Genomic DNA, 20,700 nt, shown 5'->3' with positions numbered 1-20,700 from the left:
CACTATGTTCGAATCATGTTCGAATATAAGTATTTCCCAGTTGGTTTAGTACATCTGTCCTTATTACGACAGGTCTACCTATTCATACAACGATCTAACACCACATGAAGATTGATTTCTAATCTTATGTCAGGAAGCTCAATTTTTGTATCTCGTGGCAAAAATAATTGTTCAGCAAAAACTCATCTACCTACATTACGGTTACTCTTTTTACAAAACTAACACTGAACTGCATCAAAGTCGATGTTTTAGATTTTCGATAAGTTTTAACTTTTCGTACAGTAGGTAGGTACACTTTGTAATCCTAATTTTCACACAGAAAACAGCGTGATTGGAAAGTACTATGACTAAGACTACGCTTTCTAGTCTTAAACTGCAAATTTAAATTGCGGTTATCTTGGTGAGATACTTCATGAAGTGACTAATGGACCGACATAGACGTGTTCTTAATCTCAATATCAACCTTTCGTGGGCACAGCGGAATAAATTCCGTTTTAAAATGATCTAAGACTGATCATAACAAAACCCTTTTGTACAAGTTCCAATACACGAGACTACCTCCCGGCTATGCCATCGGTTGAGGTTACGAACATGATCAACTTTTTTACACCATGCATCAACATCATTAAAAATCGAGACCAAAAATAAAGACATGGTTGGATCTCACCTGGTTAATTCCACTACGTTCCACTAATTGTACGACACCGACTTAGCACGCCTTTGTTCATTATTCAATTTACGTGAATTACTTTTATACTTAAATCGATTAGCAGATTTAGACGATGGCATTATTAATTCACAAAAACACGTAGGGTAGACGTGAAAACTTTTAGACAAAAATTCAATTTGGACAAGAACACTTGAACTAGATACGTTCACGTGGCCAATACGTGCTTAGCCATACAGCCAAAGGTATAGGTACTTGACTCTAAAGATTTAATTGCAGTAACTTCATCTTGTGCGGAACAAGGTGCGGAAACGGGAGTGTTGGATTCTGTTTGAACGGTCACAGTGTTACCGAGACGATTAATATTACACTCGCGTTTAGTTACTACCGAGGTTAAACTATTTTCGACAAGTCTCAACACGTTTTTCTCGATCGCGGAGTATTGATTCATTATTGAGTGCAACGTTTGGATAAAAACACGACTAAGTGCGTGATCTCGCGACCTACATCTAGGCCCTGCTGTTTCACATCAACGTGGTCTGCTTCGACAACTTCGAGTTTGATCACGGCACATCACGGCTACGATCGCGGTTACGATACCCGCGATCCGACATTGTACAAGAAAAACAACAAAAATTTAAAGGTTAGAATTTTGTTCCAATTTAAGCAAACTGATTGTCAGTGACTAAATTTTAACTATAGTGGGCTATTGAATAGGAATCCCACTTCTGAATTTAGGTACGGAAGTAAAATTCAATTAAAAACACACAATTTATTAACACAAAACCAAATACTTTTACAATTATCAAACTTTTAATGATTGGAACAAAATTTAACACGTAAGACACAAAAAGTAAAAGTCGGAAATAAAGAAAACTATAATTCAAACCAGACCACGTTGATTACAGCACAAAAATCAGCAGCGAAATGAGCCCAGTGCTCGCGCGCGCTCAGCTTTTATAGCTAAGCTCATTAAGAGAGGTGGCGTGACCTAAGAACATAGTATTTACCTACATAATTTCAAAAACTACTCATATTAACGTTTCCTTAGTATTTTTGCTCAGTTACCCCATCCCATTATTATTTACAATGCAATGTACAAATAAATCCCCCGGGCACTTCCACTCAATGTAAGTATGTAATAATACAAGATGTAGGAAAAAAAATTAAACATCTTATCCTGCAGCTCCGCTTTGAAGTCAAAGAAGTCTTAAGGAAGATTACATACAGTCTTATTCATACTTGACCAAAATCTTACCGGTTGGAAATGATTATAACTAAAGAGTCTGGGTAAAACCTCAACTAAGCCAAGTATTTTTATTACACTTTCACAATATCACCGAGAACTTATTATAACTATCAAATCTGATGTAGGAGATACAGTATGCAGCATAGATTTTTTTAAACCGCATGTTGGATTCCTCTATACTCCTATTACTCCCAAGTAAAGCGAGAGCGCGTCAGCTTTTAAAATGAAGTCGTAGTAAGAGATTGTGTGTGTCGTCAGCCTTAAAACAAGTTCTAATACATTATCCCTTAATAAAGTAGCAAAACGAGTATCTACGTTGCAGACCACTGTTATTAGAAAGAACCATTTCCCTGCAGGGTGACAATAACAGGTTGGTATTTTACTGATCCTTTCCTTAATAATCTAGTACTCTCACAGGGACACTGCCTGGCCCTTAAGCTTGCGGAAAGAAATATATCTAACATGTATAATCTATGAGTAAATTGGTCTAAATTGTGAGATGGATAGAAAACTGGATCTTAGAAAATAAAAGAGAATTTTATTCAACTTTTACAAGTGGTCGATTCTAATCGTCAAAAGAATTTACCACTGGTTCGGAACGGAACGCCATTCCTACCGAGAAGAACCAGCAAGAAACTTGGCGATTGCTCTTATTCAGTTGCTTATCCTACAGTATATGAATAAGTTGCACTGAATCATAATCTTCGGTGGTGCAGGACTAGGTTCTTCAAAGAATGAACTCTAAAATACAATTGGGCTATTGGATTTGGGCCGGATGTATAATCTATCGCTTGTTATTAATTGATATTAGGTAGGATAATATTATAGAGGAGATCTGTAGAAGAACCTGAGTAACCGCCATAGTTCAATAGGTCGCGAAGCTGAAGTGGCAAAGGGCAGGGCATATAGTTCAAAAAACCGATAGACATCGGGACCGATAGGCGTCTTCGCACCGGAAAGCGCGGCGTTTGCCATACCACTAGGTGGACAGCCGACATCAAACGAGTCGCATGGAGCCGCTGGATCCAGGCGACGCAATACCGTGGCACGTGGAAGTCCTAACAAGAGACCTATGTCCAGCTGATTTCTATCGCTTAACGATGATAGTGATGGTGATTATAGATGAAATAAAACTATTTACTTAATTTTGTTTATCTGAGTTTTATGCAAACGTGTTTGTTATTTAGTACAAGCCTATCACCACCTATACTGACTGACACATTCGATTTAAGTTAACTGTTATAGCTTTCGACCAGTAAACTCGAATTTAGAGTTATGAAGCGGAAGCGGAGGCCCCGACAAGATGAAATGCCTTAGAAACACATTAGTCACTATGTTATAAGATATTGTGTAAGCGCATGGCTCGCGAGAAGTATAAAATAAATAGATATGACTGTGGACCCCAGCATAGACATATTTTATTTCAGTCATATTTCAATACAATAATGTTGTTAGTTAGACTAGTGTCAGATATTTTTTATTATGGAGCTACTTAATTTGCATCCGTCACAGTAGGCAAACCTATTCAAATAAAATAATATCTACATATAAAAATACTTTTACTGTACTAAAAAGGAAAAATCTGTACATATTAAATACAAATTAAAGTCTCCCGCCGCACTCGGTTAGAGTTTGTTCAGGCACAGAATCTCAGGAACTACAACTATGCAAAGTTTCAACTCAATCGGATGTAGAAAACGCTAACGAACACACGATTAGACAAACCTTAATCCATATCCATAAGTACTATTATTATAAATCCGAAAGTGTGACTGTCTGCTAGCTTTTCACGGCCCAACAGTTAAACCGATTTTGATGAAATTTCTAAAAATGGTACAGAGTTAGCTTAGATCCCGGGGACGGACATAGGCTACTTTTTATCCCGGAAAATCAAAGAGTCCCCTGGAGATTCTTAAAGACGCATCCATTTAACGGATTTACATTAAAATTGGTACGTTTGGGTAGTTTGCTTCCCGGAAATTGACATAGGAATTATCCCGGGAAATCAAAGATTTCCCACTGGATTTTTAAAAACCTATATCCACGCAGTCGCGGGCATCAGCTGGTCAAGAATATTTGAAAAATAAATAAATGAAGCGAGGATAAAGACGCCACTTGATTTCAAAGAGAAAAACAAAGATAAACTCTAAGAGGCCTTTTTATAGCAAAGAAAAAAATATCACGGAGATAAGAATTTCAAATAAGTTATCGTAAGACAAACTGCGCCAGAAAAAGACGAGTCTCAACCCACGAAGTATTTCTAAAGAATGCTAAAGTTAGTGCAAAAATGGGCAAGCGATTTGACCAGTTCTCGACCAGTCTGGTGAACGGTACGCATCAAACAGATGAGATCGCTAAGTTAGTTTTGCGTGGAATAATCACGTGTGACGAGGCACACCTCACGTCGACATTCGTGCCCAAGATTAGATCTCCGTGTAGACTGTAGACAACGGCACGCGACTCTCAGACACGTGCCGCAGTCTGCCCTGACAACAGCCTTTAAGATTTGCCAGAGATTAAGATTACTACCAAGCACTAGTACCAAATTATCTAACTATTTTTTTAAAATATATAAATAGCTAGTAACCGAGCAGGCGAGTAACCTATGTTAATTGATTACCACCGCTCATGAAATGATTTGCAGCACCAGAGGAACCGCTAATGCGTTACTAACTTTTCAGGAATTTGTTGATCCGCTTTTTGTATATCCCCATATTTTTCAGCATTCCTTGAATATTTTAAAAGCTAAGTCCATTCAAATTATTCCGATAAACTCGTCCCGTTTATAATAAATAGCCAATCATTCCAGGCGACCATAAAATAAAATCGAAGAACGCAACATTGTCCATGAGAAATAAAGTCGTTCACAATAGCATATGAAATATTCATAAAATATAAACGTTACGTATTGGCCGCAACGTCAAATAATAAAACGCAAAACAGAAAAAATAAAGCATCTACAAGCCCTCTCGCTGAAGATAATTTCTGAGACATTTTAATGTAATGCTTCATAATAAATCTTACATTAGAAACATCCCTGCATTGTTCAAAGACGTCCTTGAAAACAAACAGGTTTAAAAAGATCTTCTGTTTGATAAACGAGATGATTATATCTTGCTCTGATTCTATTATTCGATAGAATCTCAGGCTCGGCATAGTTCAACAAATGAAATATGACTGTAACTTCAAAGTATAAACTGCATGATGTGAGCTTGCGAATAAGTAAATTTTATATTTTCTGGATGTACTTATTTTTTTACTACAACACACGTCTTAGTACAATTTAATAATGAAATTTAGTGAACAAAGGTGAGGCTACCTCACTAACAGAAATTTTCTCCAGCTTCCCTCGAAAAATACTTTTCGAGTGTAATTATTTTGATATTCATCAAAATGATTCACTCTTTAGTCGCATGTCTTCGCATAATCAAATACAAAATCAGGCTCGGCGTCAATGTGAACTCCGTAGCCTAAACTTGTTTATAATTTATAGAAAACGGAAGCAAAGATACTTAAAATAATTTTCCTCTCAAATGGCTCTATTGTTCCGGTAAAATGGACAGTTTATGTCTTTAACATAAGCATTAGCAAGCCAAACTTTCGCGGGAAAAATAAAAAAATATAGTTGCTTTAAGTGTCTACAAACCTCACAAACATTTTTGTATTGAGTAACTCTATTTCACTAACTTTTTAAAATAATTAGCTTTTTCCCACGACTTAGCTTTGTCTGCATGGATTTAGATTTGTTAATGATTCCGTTGGAATTTTTCAAAATCCATTCTTAGTGGTGGCCTTCATGCAAAATCCTAAGTTTGTAGACCCAGCGGCAGCTTGAGCTGTACGCACGCTGCAATCATGAAGGACAAACTAACAAGCAAACCATATTCCTATTTACAAGTATTAAATTTAATTAATATTTTTTGGAACGAAATTAGTGCTTATCGTGCAGAAAATTATTGCATCTTTTCCTACTGCTTGAAATGATAAGATTTACTTGCTTAACTTGGGTTGTAATGATCAATTAATCAGCCATACAATGTAAAAATAAAGTTTTCAAGAAGCCAGAACACCCGGTAGTAGTAAGCAGCGTAATGGTAAAAATTGGTCTTTCGTCAGAAAAACTTTAACAGATCGTAAACCATTCGAAATAATCGGTTACCTTAATTCAGTACATGAATAAGTAATCGATTTTGGCTCATATTAAGGCGATTACTCGATACTGGTAACGGATGCTCGTGGTGCAATTTGTGAACTTATTTGCATCAAAATCGTTGAGAGCAATCGCAGTCACGCAGACTCCAGTGCGAAAACAAACCTCGTTTGCCCATAAATCAAAAGCTATTCCTGTAGGGTCTATGTTAGTTTTAAATCTTTGAATACGTTAAAAAAGGAATCGTGAGCGAAAGCAGAGATAATCAATCTTTCATTAAATAAAATAAATACAGCAAGTCAAAGAAGGATTTTGCGTTCACACGTGTCTTGGAAATCAAACGAAAGAATTCGTTTTCTCTCAAAAATACATACTTTAATATTTTAAAGACAAATCGCTGCACCTTGTTTGATGCCGTGTGCCTAATGTCCACCTATCCAGGTGGCGCAAAACCGCAGTGTAAGTCTCTACTAGAGACCTCTGTCCAACAGTGGAGGACTTTTAAGTTTTGTCGGTTAATGACGACGACGGCGATATAAACCTACTATATAAAAAGCAACGATTTTCTATTTTAAACCGACATGGTTTATAAAAATTTCATTCTTAATATTATATTGCATGCTTTCAATAGAATAGAGAGATGTTAGACTTTTCATAAAGTATTACATTTTTACTCTTACTAGATAGGTGTAATACTGAAAGTTTTAAGATTAGAAAAAACTAGGTAACAGATACTTACATCATCATCCTCATCATTATGATCAACCCATTAGCGGCCCACTCCTGAGAACGGGTCTCCTCTCAGAAGTGAGAAGGGTTTAAGCCATAGTCTGCCACGCTGCACCAATGTGGATTGGCAGACTTCACACACCTTTGAAAACTTGCTGGTTTCCTCACGATGTTTTCCTTCACCGTTAAAGCAGGTGATATTTGATTGTTTTGAAAAGGCACATAATTCCGAAAAGTAAGTGGTGCGTGCCCGGGATCGAACCCCCGACCGATTAGAAGGCGGACGTCCTAACCAAAAGGCTATCACAGCTTACATAATATGTAGATACTTACATAATATTATGTGGATATAATACAAATTAGGCAAAAGTAATTTTATTTGCAAAGAGTGTTTTTTTAATAGACGAAAGGACTTGACTTTTTGATAATGCAGATCTTTTAAAAAAATACTTATACCCTTTCAAACTTAGAGTTGTAAAATGAGGTCATTTTTACGCAGTTTACTACCTCCTCCAGTGAATGAAAAAATTGATAATGAAATGAATCCATCGAAAGAAGCAAAAAAATAATCGTTATTACATTGGCCCTAAGTCAGAATTGCAATTTTGAATGGTCTAATAAAATCTTTTTTCTAGTTCTAAAATATATTCGACTTTCAACAGTTTCAAATTATTTGCCGTATTGTCCCTGCGGGTGGCGTGACATTCATCAGTCACGGTTATTAAACCAGGTTATCATTAACTAGCTCGAACTTGACTGACAGTTCCTTGTTTGCTAAGCAGCAATAAAACTGGTAAGCTGGTTTCCTATAATTCCACGACAGGACTATCAGTCAACTTATATTGCAAAAGTGAATAGTTTGATTTGTTATCAACATTGACGGATGGTTTCCAGAGGCACTTAATATTAATATATTCATTGTTTCGAAAGCACTGGGATTCTGTTTAAGCGATTAGAAAGCTGCAACGTTATCAATCACAATTAACTTTACAGTTACGTACAACTGATTCTATTTAACTTTTAAATAAACAAAAATCAAAACAATATTCTAAATCTTATTTTGTACTTGTACTATACTCGTACTTTAAATCAGTGTGGATACTATTATTTTTTCTATCAAAGAACATTCTCACAAAGCACTCTTAAAACTTAATAACTCAACCCATTGCCGCTATTCCACTGGCCACTACTGAGCACGAGTTTCCTCTCGACTTAGAAAATTAGACCACAACCTACCACGCAAGCCAAGTGCAGATTGGCAACCTTCACACACCTTTGAGAACATTATGGAGAACTCTCAAACACGCACGTAACTCCGAAAAGTTAGATTTGTATGACCAAGATCAAACCCTGGATCCCCCAAATAGGAAGGCGGCGTCTTAACCACTTAATAACCGGTTATCACAGCTTAATAACTTAATACTGAGGTATGATTAACATTGCAAAACAGCTGCCAAACAAGAAGTGTTGCATTCCTACTCAAATTAAGATCGCGTAGCGGTTCGGCAGTGATTCGTGAGCAATAAATCGCGGTGCACAATAAATGTACGAATAACAATAATATACAATGAAACCAGGTTTTAGTATTCGCGAGACGTCGGAAGTGATGGGTGCGATCACGAAGCGGACGCGCGGACGCGCTAACAATCCTCTAATAGGCATCGTGTTCGTGACCCCGCCTCCCGTGCTCGACAATATTATCCCAACTGACGGAATATAATAATTGACTTAGACTACGGCCACACGATGCGTTTCCGGTGCTTTGCGGCGCCGCACCTCTGTGGTTTATAATCGACAGCGGTGTATTGGATGCCACACGGGCACTGCATTGCCGCTCCGACAAAAAGTATGGCTTTGCGACGCACCATCCCTCCCCGCATCGTCAGTCGCAAGTCCTTTGCGCGTGCGGTGCAGCGCCGCACGACGTCTTAACGCATCGTGTGGCATGGTACAGCGACTTCTATATAGGATGACGCGGCAGCACCGCACTGCTAACGCAACGCATCATGTGGCTTCACTCTGATAGGCATCGTGTTCGCGACCTCGCCTTCTATGCTCGACAATTTATCCCAACTGACGGATTACAACTGACTTAGATTAAGGCCACACTATTGGTAAGGTATTGGATGCCACACGGGCGCTGCGTTGCCGCTCCGGAAAAAAGTATGGCGTTGCAACGCACCACCCCTTCCCGTCTCGTTTCTCTGGGCCCAAGTCCGTTGCGCGTGCGGTGCGGCGCTGCACGACGTCGTAACGCATCGTGTGGCATGGTACAGCGATTTCTATGTAGGATGACGCAGCGGCAGCACTCAGGCGCCACAACGCCAACGCAACGCATCGTGTGGCTTCCCTCTGATAGGCATCGTGTTCGTGACCCCGCCTCCCGTGCTCGACAATATTATACCAACTGACGGATTATAATTGACTTATTGTTACCGTTGACCGCCAACAAAGGAGGCAATGATACGTTCTTTTATGGAAATAAATCACAATCGAATTCTAAGAGTCGAGGCACCCTGCTAAAGAACAGTTTCCGAATGTTAGACCCCATGCGAATTTTAATATGATTTTCACACTGTGCATATTTTTGTCATAAATATTTCAATCATATCTGATAGGAGTTAATGACTAGTTATTAAAAATACAGGTATTTTTATTTTCACTAATGATTGAATATCATCCTAAGACCCGCCCTCTAGTTAAGTCTATCGAGTGAAAACAACAGCTATATTGCTGGTGATCACAATCAATTGGTAAAATAATAGAAATGGCTTGATTAGACATTACATACAATACATGTACACAGAATCACATAAAATATCTTATACCTTGTCCTATTTAATACTCCTCTCATTCTATATTATAATAAATAAAATATATAGAAAAATAAAAATATAAAAGAAAAAGGTGACTGACAGACTGACCGACTGATCGATCTATCAACGCACAGCTCAAACTACTAGACGGATCGGGCTGAAATTTGGCATGCAGATAGCTATTATAACGTAGACATCCGCTAAGAAAGGATTTTCGAAAATTCAATCCTGAAAGGGGTAAAACATGGGGTTGAAATTTATGTAGTCCACGCGGACGAAGTCACGAGCACAAGCTAGTCTACATATACAAAAATGTTACAATGGTACTGATTCTGAGCACAACCTAATTTTAGAGTATTCGCATCCTCTTCTTATTAATGTAATATGAAAAGGACAGACGCAGTTTGACATTTTAAATTTAATTTTTACATGGTAAAACCCGTGATTTTAGCGCACAGTCGCGAGCCTACTCTTTAAAGTAGTGTGCACTAAAATTTAGAGTCTTTAAATGTAAAGTTCATGTTCTGTCCCTATTTAGCATTGTTAAAAAGAAAAGGATGCAGATACTCTAAATTAAGTTTAGAGAAAGACAACGGAATCGGTGCCATTATTATCTTGATTTAAAACTATTTTGCTCCTGTCCGCAACTTTTCATAAAGGCGGGTCCAAAAGCCCGATTACCTTTGTTTATGCTTTTTCGCATTCAAGGGTTAACTTGTGTGAAAAAAATCGACTTACCCTTAACCTCTGGTCGCCAACAGTCCACACGCGACTCGCAAAGTCATTGGAAGCCCCCACGATGTACGCTCCAGTGGCATCGAAGTCCACCGACATCACACCCGCGTTGGAACCAACGAGCGTCCCTTTGCATTCTATTACACCAACTGCAAAAAAAAATATAACTAGCTTTTTTCCTGAACTTTTTTAGGGTTCCGTACCTCAAAAGGAAAAACGGAACCCTTATAGGATCACTTTGTTGTCTGTCTGTCTGTCTGTCTGTCTGTCAAGAAACCTACAGGGTACTTCCCGCTGTCTTAGAGTCATGAAATTCGGCAGGTAGGTAGGTAGGTCTTATAGCAGACATTAGGGGAAAAATCTGAAAACCGTGAATTTGTGGTTACATCATATGAAAAAAAATTAAATTGTGGTCATAAACTAAAAATTAGTATTTTCAATTTTCAAAGTAAGATAACTATATCAAGTGAGGTATTATATCAAAGGGGTATGATATCACCTGTGCATTCTAGAACAGATTTTTATTTATTTTATGCATCATAGTTTTTGAATGTATGAAAATTTTGAAAATGTACAAAAAATACGATTATTACGTTGCGCGAGCCTGACTCGCACTTGGCCGGTATTTTTTATATAAATAGCGAGCAAACGAACAGGAGGACCACCTGATATTAGGTGATTACCGTTGCCCAGGAACATTTAACTTTGCCGGCTTTTCAGGATTTTGTTGATCCACCCCTGGAATAACCCCATGTTGAAATCCAATGAGGGCACCCGCGTGGATTAAAGTTAATTATTTAAAGATTCTGTTGGAATTTCTCACAATCTTTTCTTCGTGGTGGTCTACGTACGTTAACGAGGAAACTTACGTGCAAAATCTCAAGATCCAGCGGTTTGAGCTGCACTTTGATATGACGATTAGTCAGTTTTTCGAGACTTCATACGGTTTCCTAAGAGTTTCGTGGGAACTTTTTGATTTCCGGGATTAAAAGTAGCCTATATCTATTTCAACGTCACAAAATATCGTTGTACCAAATAAAATATGATGCTCACAACTTAATTTTGATCGAAATTTAGGTTTTTAAAAATCCTGTGGGAACTCTTTCTGGGATAAAAAGTAGGCTAGTTCATCGCAATCAGACAGACAGACACACTTTTGCATTTATAATATTAGTATGGAATAGCTACCCAACTAGAAACCCATAAACAGTAAGAGTACAGTTCTTGGCCTCGCTTGGGTAAAGTTGAAATATTAAGCGTCTTAAAGATCAGCTTGGAAAAGAGTGAAAAGAGTAGTGTCTGCTTCTCTAAGGCTTTTACAAGATATTTGACTTACTTTTAGAGACATTCCATAGTTTAACTTTTCTATCGGCGCCTCCCGTCGCCAGTAAGTGGTCTGTTGGACTCCATTTGACAGCATTCACTTCACCGTCATGCGCATCCTAAGTAGAAAAGCATCATAATCATGATCAACCCTTCACCGGCCTACTACTGAGCACAGTTCTCCTCTTAGAATAAGAAGGGTTCAGGCCATAGTCCAGCACGCTGGCCAAATGCGGATTGGTATACTTCAGACACCTTTGAGAACATTATGGAGAGCTTTGACATGCAGGTTTCCTTACGATGGTTTCCTTTACCGTCAAAGCATTAATTGCTTGAAACGCACATAACTACAAAAAGTAAAAAACATAAAGAAATTTTTCGTTTCGGATATCTTACTATTTTAAACGATTTAAGTGTTATGCTTAGGACACTAAAAGATTGGCTTGGCATATGGATCAACAAAACTATCATAATATTATCTATTCAAGGCTAGCGCCTTCCATCTCTGCGTCTAGACTGCGTCATGAAACGTTAAACACTACATCAACAAAGTATAAGCGCCTTTTTAAATATAAAAATTCGAAAATTCTGTGAAATATAAAAACCTAGGTATATGGTAAAATCCCACGGATTTTTGATTTTCTGGGATAAAGAGTAGCCTGCCCTATACCCATATACCAGTGGCGTGCAGGTCATAGAGGCATAAATGCACTGCTAACCCCAGTTGTAATAGCTCAATGCAAATTTTACATTATGACCTGCCAGTAAACAGGTTCCTACCTAACTAATGCCTACCCTGGCTTCAAACCCTGTGCACGCCACTGGCATATACGGGATGCAAGCTATCTCTGTACCTATCATAATATTTTGGTATCATCTATTGACGATTCCTCACTGCTTGAAGACCAAAATCTTCGAACACTGAATGTTGCCAGTGATGACATAATATGGATCCGAGACATGGCCGCTAACTATGGGCCTCATAAGAAAGCTCAGAGTCACTCAGCGGGCGATGGAGAGAGCTATGCTTGGAGTTTCTCTACGTGATCAAATCAGAAATGAGAAGATCCGTAGGAGAACTCGTTGGGATCTCAAGATACTATAGAATGGCGACCTCGCACCGGAAGGCGCAGCGTTGGAAGACCCCCCACTAGATGGACGGACAACATCAGATGAGTCACAAGGAGCCCCTGGATTCAGGCGGTGCAAGACTGTGGCGTATGAATGTCCCTACAAGAGACATATGTCCAGCAGTGGACGTCTATCGGTTGTTGTTGATGATGATGATTGATGATGCCCATGACTTAGTACATTTTTAAAATATTCGTAGGAACTCTTTGAATTTTTGGGACAAAAAGTAGCGTCCATCTCCGGAACGCAAGCTACGTCTGTATTAAATTTCGGCAAAATCGGTTGATCAGATGTGCCATGAAAAGCTAGCAGAAGACAGACAGGACAGACATACTTTCGCATTTATAATATTATTAGTGTCGAGAAAAGTACAAAATAACGTAAGCGACAAACCTTACAAAATTCAAGCTCATGTTAAACAGTTACCACCAGATTGAGATTGCCCTTTAGCGCAGTAATTTGTGCTTGCCTAGTATGCATTTGTGAGGTCACGGGTTCAATTTCCGATTAGAATGATGCGGAAAGTTATAATTTTCAAATTACTTCGGATATGGACTGGTGCGATGTTTCGACCCGATGCAGAGTAGAAACCCATTACGAGTACGCATCAAAAGTCAAAACTATCGACTATTTCGCACTATAATTTGAGACTGTTTCATCACTTCGATTAGGTGAGATCGCAGTCAAGAGTTAACTATTAATTGATTAAATAAAAATTAGGGTGTGAACCGAAGATACTCACAAATCTCAAAGCTACTTTTGTAGGCAAGGCGGTGGCGTAGTACGGCAACGAGTCCATAATCTTCTCTTCGGAACTGCCCGCGGAACCAGCACTGTTTCTGCTGCCGGCCTCTCTAGCTGCCTCTTCCAGTTCCTTTCGTACCTTGTCACTCTTTTTCCTGCAAAAATAATAAAATAATAAATTGATTTTGCAAACAAAGTTTTTTTCTTGTTTTGGCTTTTCTGCACAAGCTGTATGTACAAGCATTAAGAGCCCAACTCTCCAGCTATCGGCAGAATATTCCATTTATTCCATTGTAAACCAGAACCATATTTACTTTCTCGCTTCTCCAGGTCTCGTGAGGCTATGATTTACTATTTCAAGTTAAAAACCAATTTACTCGCTCACCTTTATCATCCGACCCTCGCATGTTAAAAGGGGCAAAATGCAGATGCAAAAGGACCATGCAATGGGGAATAACCATGCAAAATGCAAAATCCTTGTTTCGGTCGAAAATATTTACAAACCGCAGTAAAAATTATAATTATTCATTGTTAAACCAAACCAAATTCAATGGAACTGAGTTTTGTTATTAATGTTAATTGGGTAGTTGACTAAAATTATTTGGGTATTTAAGATACTTTATTATAGAAACATGGGTATAGATACTTTGTCAAATCGTGTTTAGTAGTAGAATTTTGCCAATTTTTCTACCGTGTTATCCTAATTTATTTTAGTTAAACTATAATAATATATCAAATTATCCTGGTCAACCACCCTATAAGTTAAAGACATTTGTATATTTTCTTGAAATGTGAATAATTTCACAAAATAATTATTATTATAATAATAATTAGTATGATTTAATACAAATGTCTTCAAATTTCCATTCGTGAGTATAAAACTGAAATTGTAAAGTATCACAAGATGTCATTTTATTAATAAAATTCATGTGCAACCCAAAAACTACCAATTGATATCTATGTATATGCCATAATCAATATTTTTTTTACAAAAAAACTTAGGCTATGTTTTGTTTATACAAGTTTTAATATTCATATTATCCAATTGTTCATACTAAAAACAGAAATTTAATTGTTATAATAAATAATTGATAACATTATTTCATATCCAGCAAGAATACAAACCAATGATCAAGGATACAATTTGGAAATTATGAGCAAAAAAATCATAGTTACAATAATTCATTATGTAAACTGCAAAGAACTAGAAGACGAAATAAAAAATATAATATAATAGATATAGAACAAAATCAAATACGTAATGCAATGTCCGTCATATCACAACAATGATAAGTGGGAAAAATTAAAAAAAAATGAGTCAGTTTCAGAGTGCAGTTAAGACATATATGGGCCATCGTAATGAAGAATTAAATGTCCTTTTTAACGCCACAATGCCGTCATACCACCAAGACCTCATTCACATTATGTCAAACTCACCCGAAACTAACTCTACCAAACGTGTTGATGAAAAACGCAGTAGGGTTGCTTGACCTGTTGAACAAATTAAACAAAAAGAAGCAAACGAATTCATACACAAAATATGCAAGCCTCTACAACTGCGTATCGAACGCATTTCCCATCTAAACATAATATATCTAAACGCACACATTACAAAAAGACTAAACAAAGATTGTAAACACAAAATTAATATAACAACAGTTAAGAAGTGCCATTTAAAAGGTACATTACGAGTGATAAAAATAAAATTAGTAGGTAAATCATTACTGCTTTTGAGTCCTGCAATTAATATAGTTTACAGATTATACACATAATACACTTCTACAGTTCAGTGAAGCCAATATAAAACAATATTCATCCACTAATGAACAACTGCATGATTTTAATTTTGAAAATAAACAGAATACTATGGAACCAACAAAACTGTGCATTTTTTTACAATTTCCAAATACTGCTACTGTATTACCAAACATTCAACTAAAATAGTTATACAAACCACCTTAGCCCCAACCAATAAAATAATACAAACTCTGAAGAGCCATCACAAATTTTTCATCAAAGTAAATATTTGAAAAAAATATAACTTTAATAAAATTGTTGTCGGTAATTGTCAATTAAAAAGTTGATTCATGCAAAATGTTTTTCACAACCGATAATGGAAAAGCATTTGTAATTTTCTAAACAGGCGGAATCAAAGGCCTCTCAAACAGAACTTTAAAAAAACCATAATTATTGATATTGTAAGCTTACTTGAGAAAGTGTTCATTTTCTTCATTCATTTTGTCCGCATCTTTTGCTTTGTACTTTATAAGTCTTTCAACAAGGGACCGATTTTCATCCTGGAATTAAATACATAGTATAGTATCTTATTTCTTTCTTTTCTTCTTAAACGAAAATAAATAAAGCTTTTCCAAAGTTATAACCTTTCTGCGACAGTTCATCATGAAAACAACAAACTTTTATAGCACTCAAAATTATTTACATTGGCTAACTATAAAAATAGCTCAAATGCAGTCAGCTCGGCGTAAAATTTTCAACGGGACTGCGTATGTAATAATATCATAGGAGATATAGAAGTAAACTTTTATATATAACGATAATCTCATGAGAGTCATAAAGTGTACAGGGTGTTACAGTTTTTACTTCAGCCAAAATTATGATCTAAAATAATATGGCTAATTAATATGTTGCATACAATCTCTAAACTAACGCTATCCATTTCACAATCACCCTGCGATAAGGATAGCACTAGATTAATTTAATTAAGTTTAGTTTAGAGATTGTGTACAAAAGAATTAGCACCATTACCATACTAATGGACCCGCCCTGGCTTCTCTCGGTTGGAATTTTTGAAAATATTTTCTTAGGGGGTACTGTATAGAGAGAACCTTTAGGCAAAACCTCAAGCTTCTAGGACCCATTAGTTTAAATATTGTGCATTGATATTATGTCAATCGGTCAATTTAACCTTTTTTTTTAAAGAATATCAGCCAAGTTAATTGCTGACTAATATTCCCCATTCCCCTCCAATTAAGCGTAAAGCTTGAGCTATGAGTAGGTACGACAAAAGTGCTACGGGTGGGATTTGAACCGGCGACCATTCGGTTTTCAGTCCGCTTCTTTAACCATTGAGCTATCGAGGCTCCTACCTTTTACATATATTATTTATAAATGATTATTTTAACGCAATGCTTTGAAAACTCCTAAAAGTGCTAATTCTAAAAGACATTTCGGATATATTAACCAACTAACAAGTTTTAGATAAAAATCATACTAAGTATGACGCTAAAGACACCAAATTGACTTGGCATGTTGCCACGATTGAATAATGCAATAAAAATTTGAAGATCCAGTGGAATAGTTTGTTTCCAGCGATGTGTACGTTCAGTATAAGTGTGTTCTACATATATAAAAGAGCGTCATGTATATTATGTGCCAATGTTACTTGGGTAATAGTGTGTTGGTTGAAAGTGCCATAGTTTAAACACGATGATATTATGTACACCCGCGCTTCACATGCTATATACCTATGCGTTTTTTTCGTTTATTACCACAGATAACTCGTAACAATGCCAAAAATATTTTGCTCCGCGTAAACAGATGCACGCTAAAACTGTGAAAAGAATATTTTCATCCTAGCAACAAGGCCATTCATTCATGTCGGTATTAAAAGGAAACCTTGAGGTTTATCTCTTTATAGGTTTGGAATAGCAATTGGTTAAACATAACTAAAACTTTACATAACAATATATAATTATGAGGTGGATATTTTTATTAACAGTCTTTACATTAGCTTTGTATAAACAAAGCTGGCGTAAAGACTGTTTTATAAAGACTTATAAAAGTACAAATTTTAATCTATATCTATACCTACTTATAATAAAAGTGTAAATGATTTCTGTACATCCATATCCATACTAATATTATAAATGCGAAAGTGTGTCTGTCTGTCTGTCTATCTGCTAGTTTTTCATGGCCCATCCGTTCAAATTCGGTACAAAGATAGCTCGAAGGACATAGGCTACTTTCTATCAAAGTCAAAGAGTTCCCACGGGATTTTAATAACCTCAAACTACGCGAAAGAAGTCGCGGGTATCATTTACCGAGTTAAATATATTTTGAAAATCTTAATTAGAGGATTAGGAGATTATATTGATATACCTAATAGAGCAAACAAAACCGGTCAAGTACGTGTTGGACTCGCACACGAAGGGTTCTGTATTATTGTACAAAAAGTATAACTTTTTAATTTATCTTGTGATGTAACCTCAAATTCGGTTTTTTTCCTTTACTTGTGCTGTAAGACATTGCTACCTGCCAAATTTCATGATTCTAGGTCAACGGTAAGTACCCTATAGGTTTTGATTCCCTTGACGGGTCTTGACTGACTCTTGACAGACACAACAAACAGAGAGATAAGAAAGTGATCCTATAAGGGTTTCTTTTTTCTCTGAAACCCTAAAAACATTTTTTTTTATGATTCTCGTCTGTCTATAATTTATTATCTACATATTATTTTATTGAAGAAATAAATCATTCATTTATTCTATCATCCGTCTTTGCATACTTCATGCTGAAACTACTGAATGGATTTAACTTGGCATACCTACTTATAGCTATACTCTATCTGCAGAAAGAAGTTAGTATAGCTCTCTTTCTGTTACGTAATCCGATACAAATGATAGAGACAATAATCTCAGTGACCGTTAATGATTTTGAGTCACCAAACAATCACAAAAAATTAGTTATACCTTACTTTGTCATGTTCAAATTTTGAATAACTTTTCCACGCCAGTGGACAAAATGGACATTTGCGCGCAGATTGGGATCAATATAAAAAGCCTTTCCAAGTTTCCATACATTTCTTAAACAGTTCAGTCTTTAAATAACAGAAAACTAATAATGGAAATGATACCTGTGCTTTCCTCAATTTTTCCTCAATAGCAGCAAATGCAATTTGTAATGCCTGATGCTCATCCCTGAGAACTTGATTAAGTCCTTGTAATTCAGTCATATTTGTTTCATACATCTGGATTTCAGCACGCAATGATGCTATTAATGCAGTGTTTTCTGAAATTCTGCAGAATTACAAAAAAAGTTGTTCATTTTAAAGTAAGTAATTAAAATTAAACCTTACAATTGGATCGTTCCGATCCATGTAAGATTTAATTTTAATATTTTAATTTTCAGATATAAGACAGGATCTGCTCTTATTTATTTAGATAATCATATAATAAATTCCAAATCGAAAACAAAAACTTACATTACATCCTTAGCTTGTAAATTCTTTTCTAAGTCGTGTACTCTAGCATTGAGGTTAATAATTTGCTGTGAACTTTCACCACGTCTTCGGTGCAGGGATGTAAGTTCCTCTTGCTGCAGTAAGATTTTTTGTTCCAAAGCCTGTATTCTTTCATTAGAAACACCACCTGGAAGAATAAAGCCTGTCTATTAATCCATAATAATATTATGAATGCACTATAGCATGAATATATGAATGTGTCTCTGTATATCTGTTTGTCTGCTAGCACCAAACAGATCTGCTTCACTGATTTTGACGATAGGTACAGTAATAGCTCACTTCTCAGGGAAGGATAATAAGCTACTTTTGGTCCCTGAAAATCATAGTTCCCACAGGATTATAAAAAAAATGGATACGGGGATTATCTAGCATTTTATAAAATATAATACTTTAAACAAAAATAATAAATATGGAAATATGCATAGAATTTTAATTACATATTTTCAATGTTTGAAGAACTTTGTTGTCTTTAAGTAGCATAATATAAGTAACTAACTAAGTTAATAACTATTTAAATGCTACACAAATGTAAGAACGAGATGAATTTACGTAAAGTAAAATTTTATATGACATTTATGGCACTACTAATCTAAAGCTCCATAATATGTTTCAAATATAAATAATTTTGTTATGATTTGATTACATTGCTGCCTATTCAGTTTTCAGCCAAATAAAGATTGTTAATTTAATATTTCTTTTCTGTCCTTTTCTAACAATGTTAAAATGAAATAGATGCAGGTACAATTTTGTATAGAGAAAAATATCACAAATATTGACACCATTATTTACTGATAAATTGAAATAAATATTACCACAGCATCTTTAAATTATTCACTTGACATACCATTTAAACTTGTTGCAATGATAACAAAAGAGGTCACACTGTGTGAGGAATAAATACCTAGGTAATGAGAAGGCACAGTACTTATTACAAATAAGAGAAAGCTGACTGTATTCACTGGTATTTTGTATCAGTGACAGCTATTGGAAAATGTTCAGTTAAAAGTTAGTTTGTTTTATTACAAACGAACAAATAAAATCTAATATCTCCATATTATACAAATTTAAATTGAATTGAAGTGGCTGTCTATAAGCTAACATTAAATGGTAATTAACAGTTTATCAAAACTCTAAAACCTTTCTTTAAAATTGTTGTCTGTTTATCTGTACTAATTTTACAACTGGCTAAACAAATTTCGATGATACTTCACAGGCAGTTACAGAACTATACTTATACAGTAATCTTATCAGCCTAGGCTACCTTTTTTCTCAGAAAAACAAAGGCTTCTAAAACATTTAACTAGAACTCCACAGACTGTTTCTGGTTAAACCTACTTACTTAGTAATAAAGATAAATAGAAACTCTACTCTTTTCTTACTTTAAAATATAATATAAGAGTCCTGAAATGTCAATATTTATAACTGTTATAATTATTAATATATATTATACATATTATAATAATAAATATTATAATTATTCGTCTTGCCAAATTAAGAGTGATTTGAAAAAAGAATCTGCACCTATACATATGTATTACGAAAGCACAAAAAACTAAATACCAACCTCCACTGTTCAATACACTCTCTGTAGTGGAAAATCTAATTCTTTCATTCAGTAATGTGAGCTGCAAGTTTTCATTTTTCAGTGTATTAACATTATCAAACAGTCTACTTTCTGAAAATCATAAAACTTTATTCATTAGTCATTTAATATAAGTTTTTCAAAGTTTAAAACTTAATTATGTTACATTTCAAACAAAAATAAACAGTTCTATCAATCACGGTGTTACTTATCGCTGTGGAAGACGACGGTAATTAACTAAGATAATGTTTACTTTAATTATTCTATACTCATAAATTAACATCATATTACATCCATAAAATAAAAATGACGAT

General features: G+C 35.7%; 1 protein-coding gene across 2 annotated transcripts in view; it reads right to left on the bottom strand.

The window, feature by feature from the left end:
• The window catches only part of Atg16 (Autophagy-related 16), a 222,815-nt gene that overhangs the window by 201,400 nt on the left and 715 nt on the right, over positions 1-20,700 (bottom strand). The window contains exons 2-9 of one of the 2 annotated variants that reach the window (XM_034972867.2): positions 20,369-20,479; positions 18,766-18,931; positions 18,418-18,580; positions 15,753-15,841; positions 14,982-15,035; positions 13,543-13,699; positions 11,683-11,788; positions 10,350-10,495 (exon numbers count right to left, since the gene is read on the bottom strand). In XM_034972867.2, coding sequence (XP_034828758.1) covers positions 10,350-10,495; positions 11,683-11,788; positions 13,543-13,699; positions 14,982-15,035; positions 15,753-15,841; positions 18,418-18,580; positions 18,766-18,931; positions 20,369-20,479 — 992 coding nt within the window. The remainder of the gene's footprint in view (positions 1-10,349; positions 10,496-11,682; positions 11,789-13,542; positions 13,700-14,981; positions 15,036-15,752; positions 15,842-18,417; positions 18,581-18,765; positions 18,932-20,368; positions 20,480-20,700) is intronic. The other variant, XM_069501186.1, reaches the window with a different exon arrangement.

This window comes from Maniola hyperantus, chromosome 10, assembly GCF_902806685.2.
Source record: "Maniola hyperantus chromosome 10, iAphHyp1.2, whole genome shotgun sequence".
Classification (NCBI taxonomy): Eukaryota; Metazoa; Arthropoda; class Insecta; order Lepidoptera; family Nymphalidae; genus Maniola; species Maniola hyperantus.
Note: the sequence above shows the minus strand (reverse complement) of the source record. Positions and strands in the feature narration are given on the sequence as shown.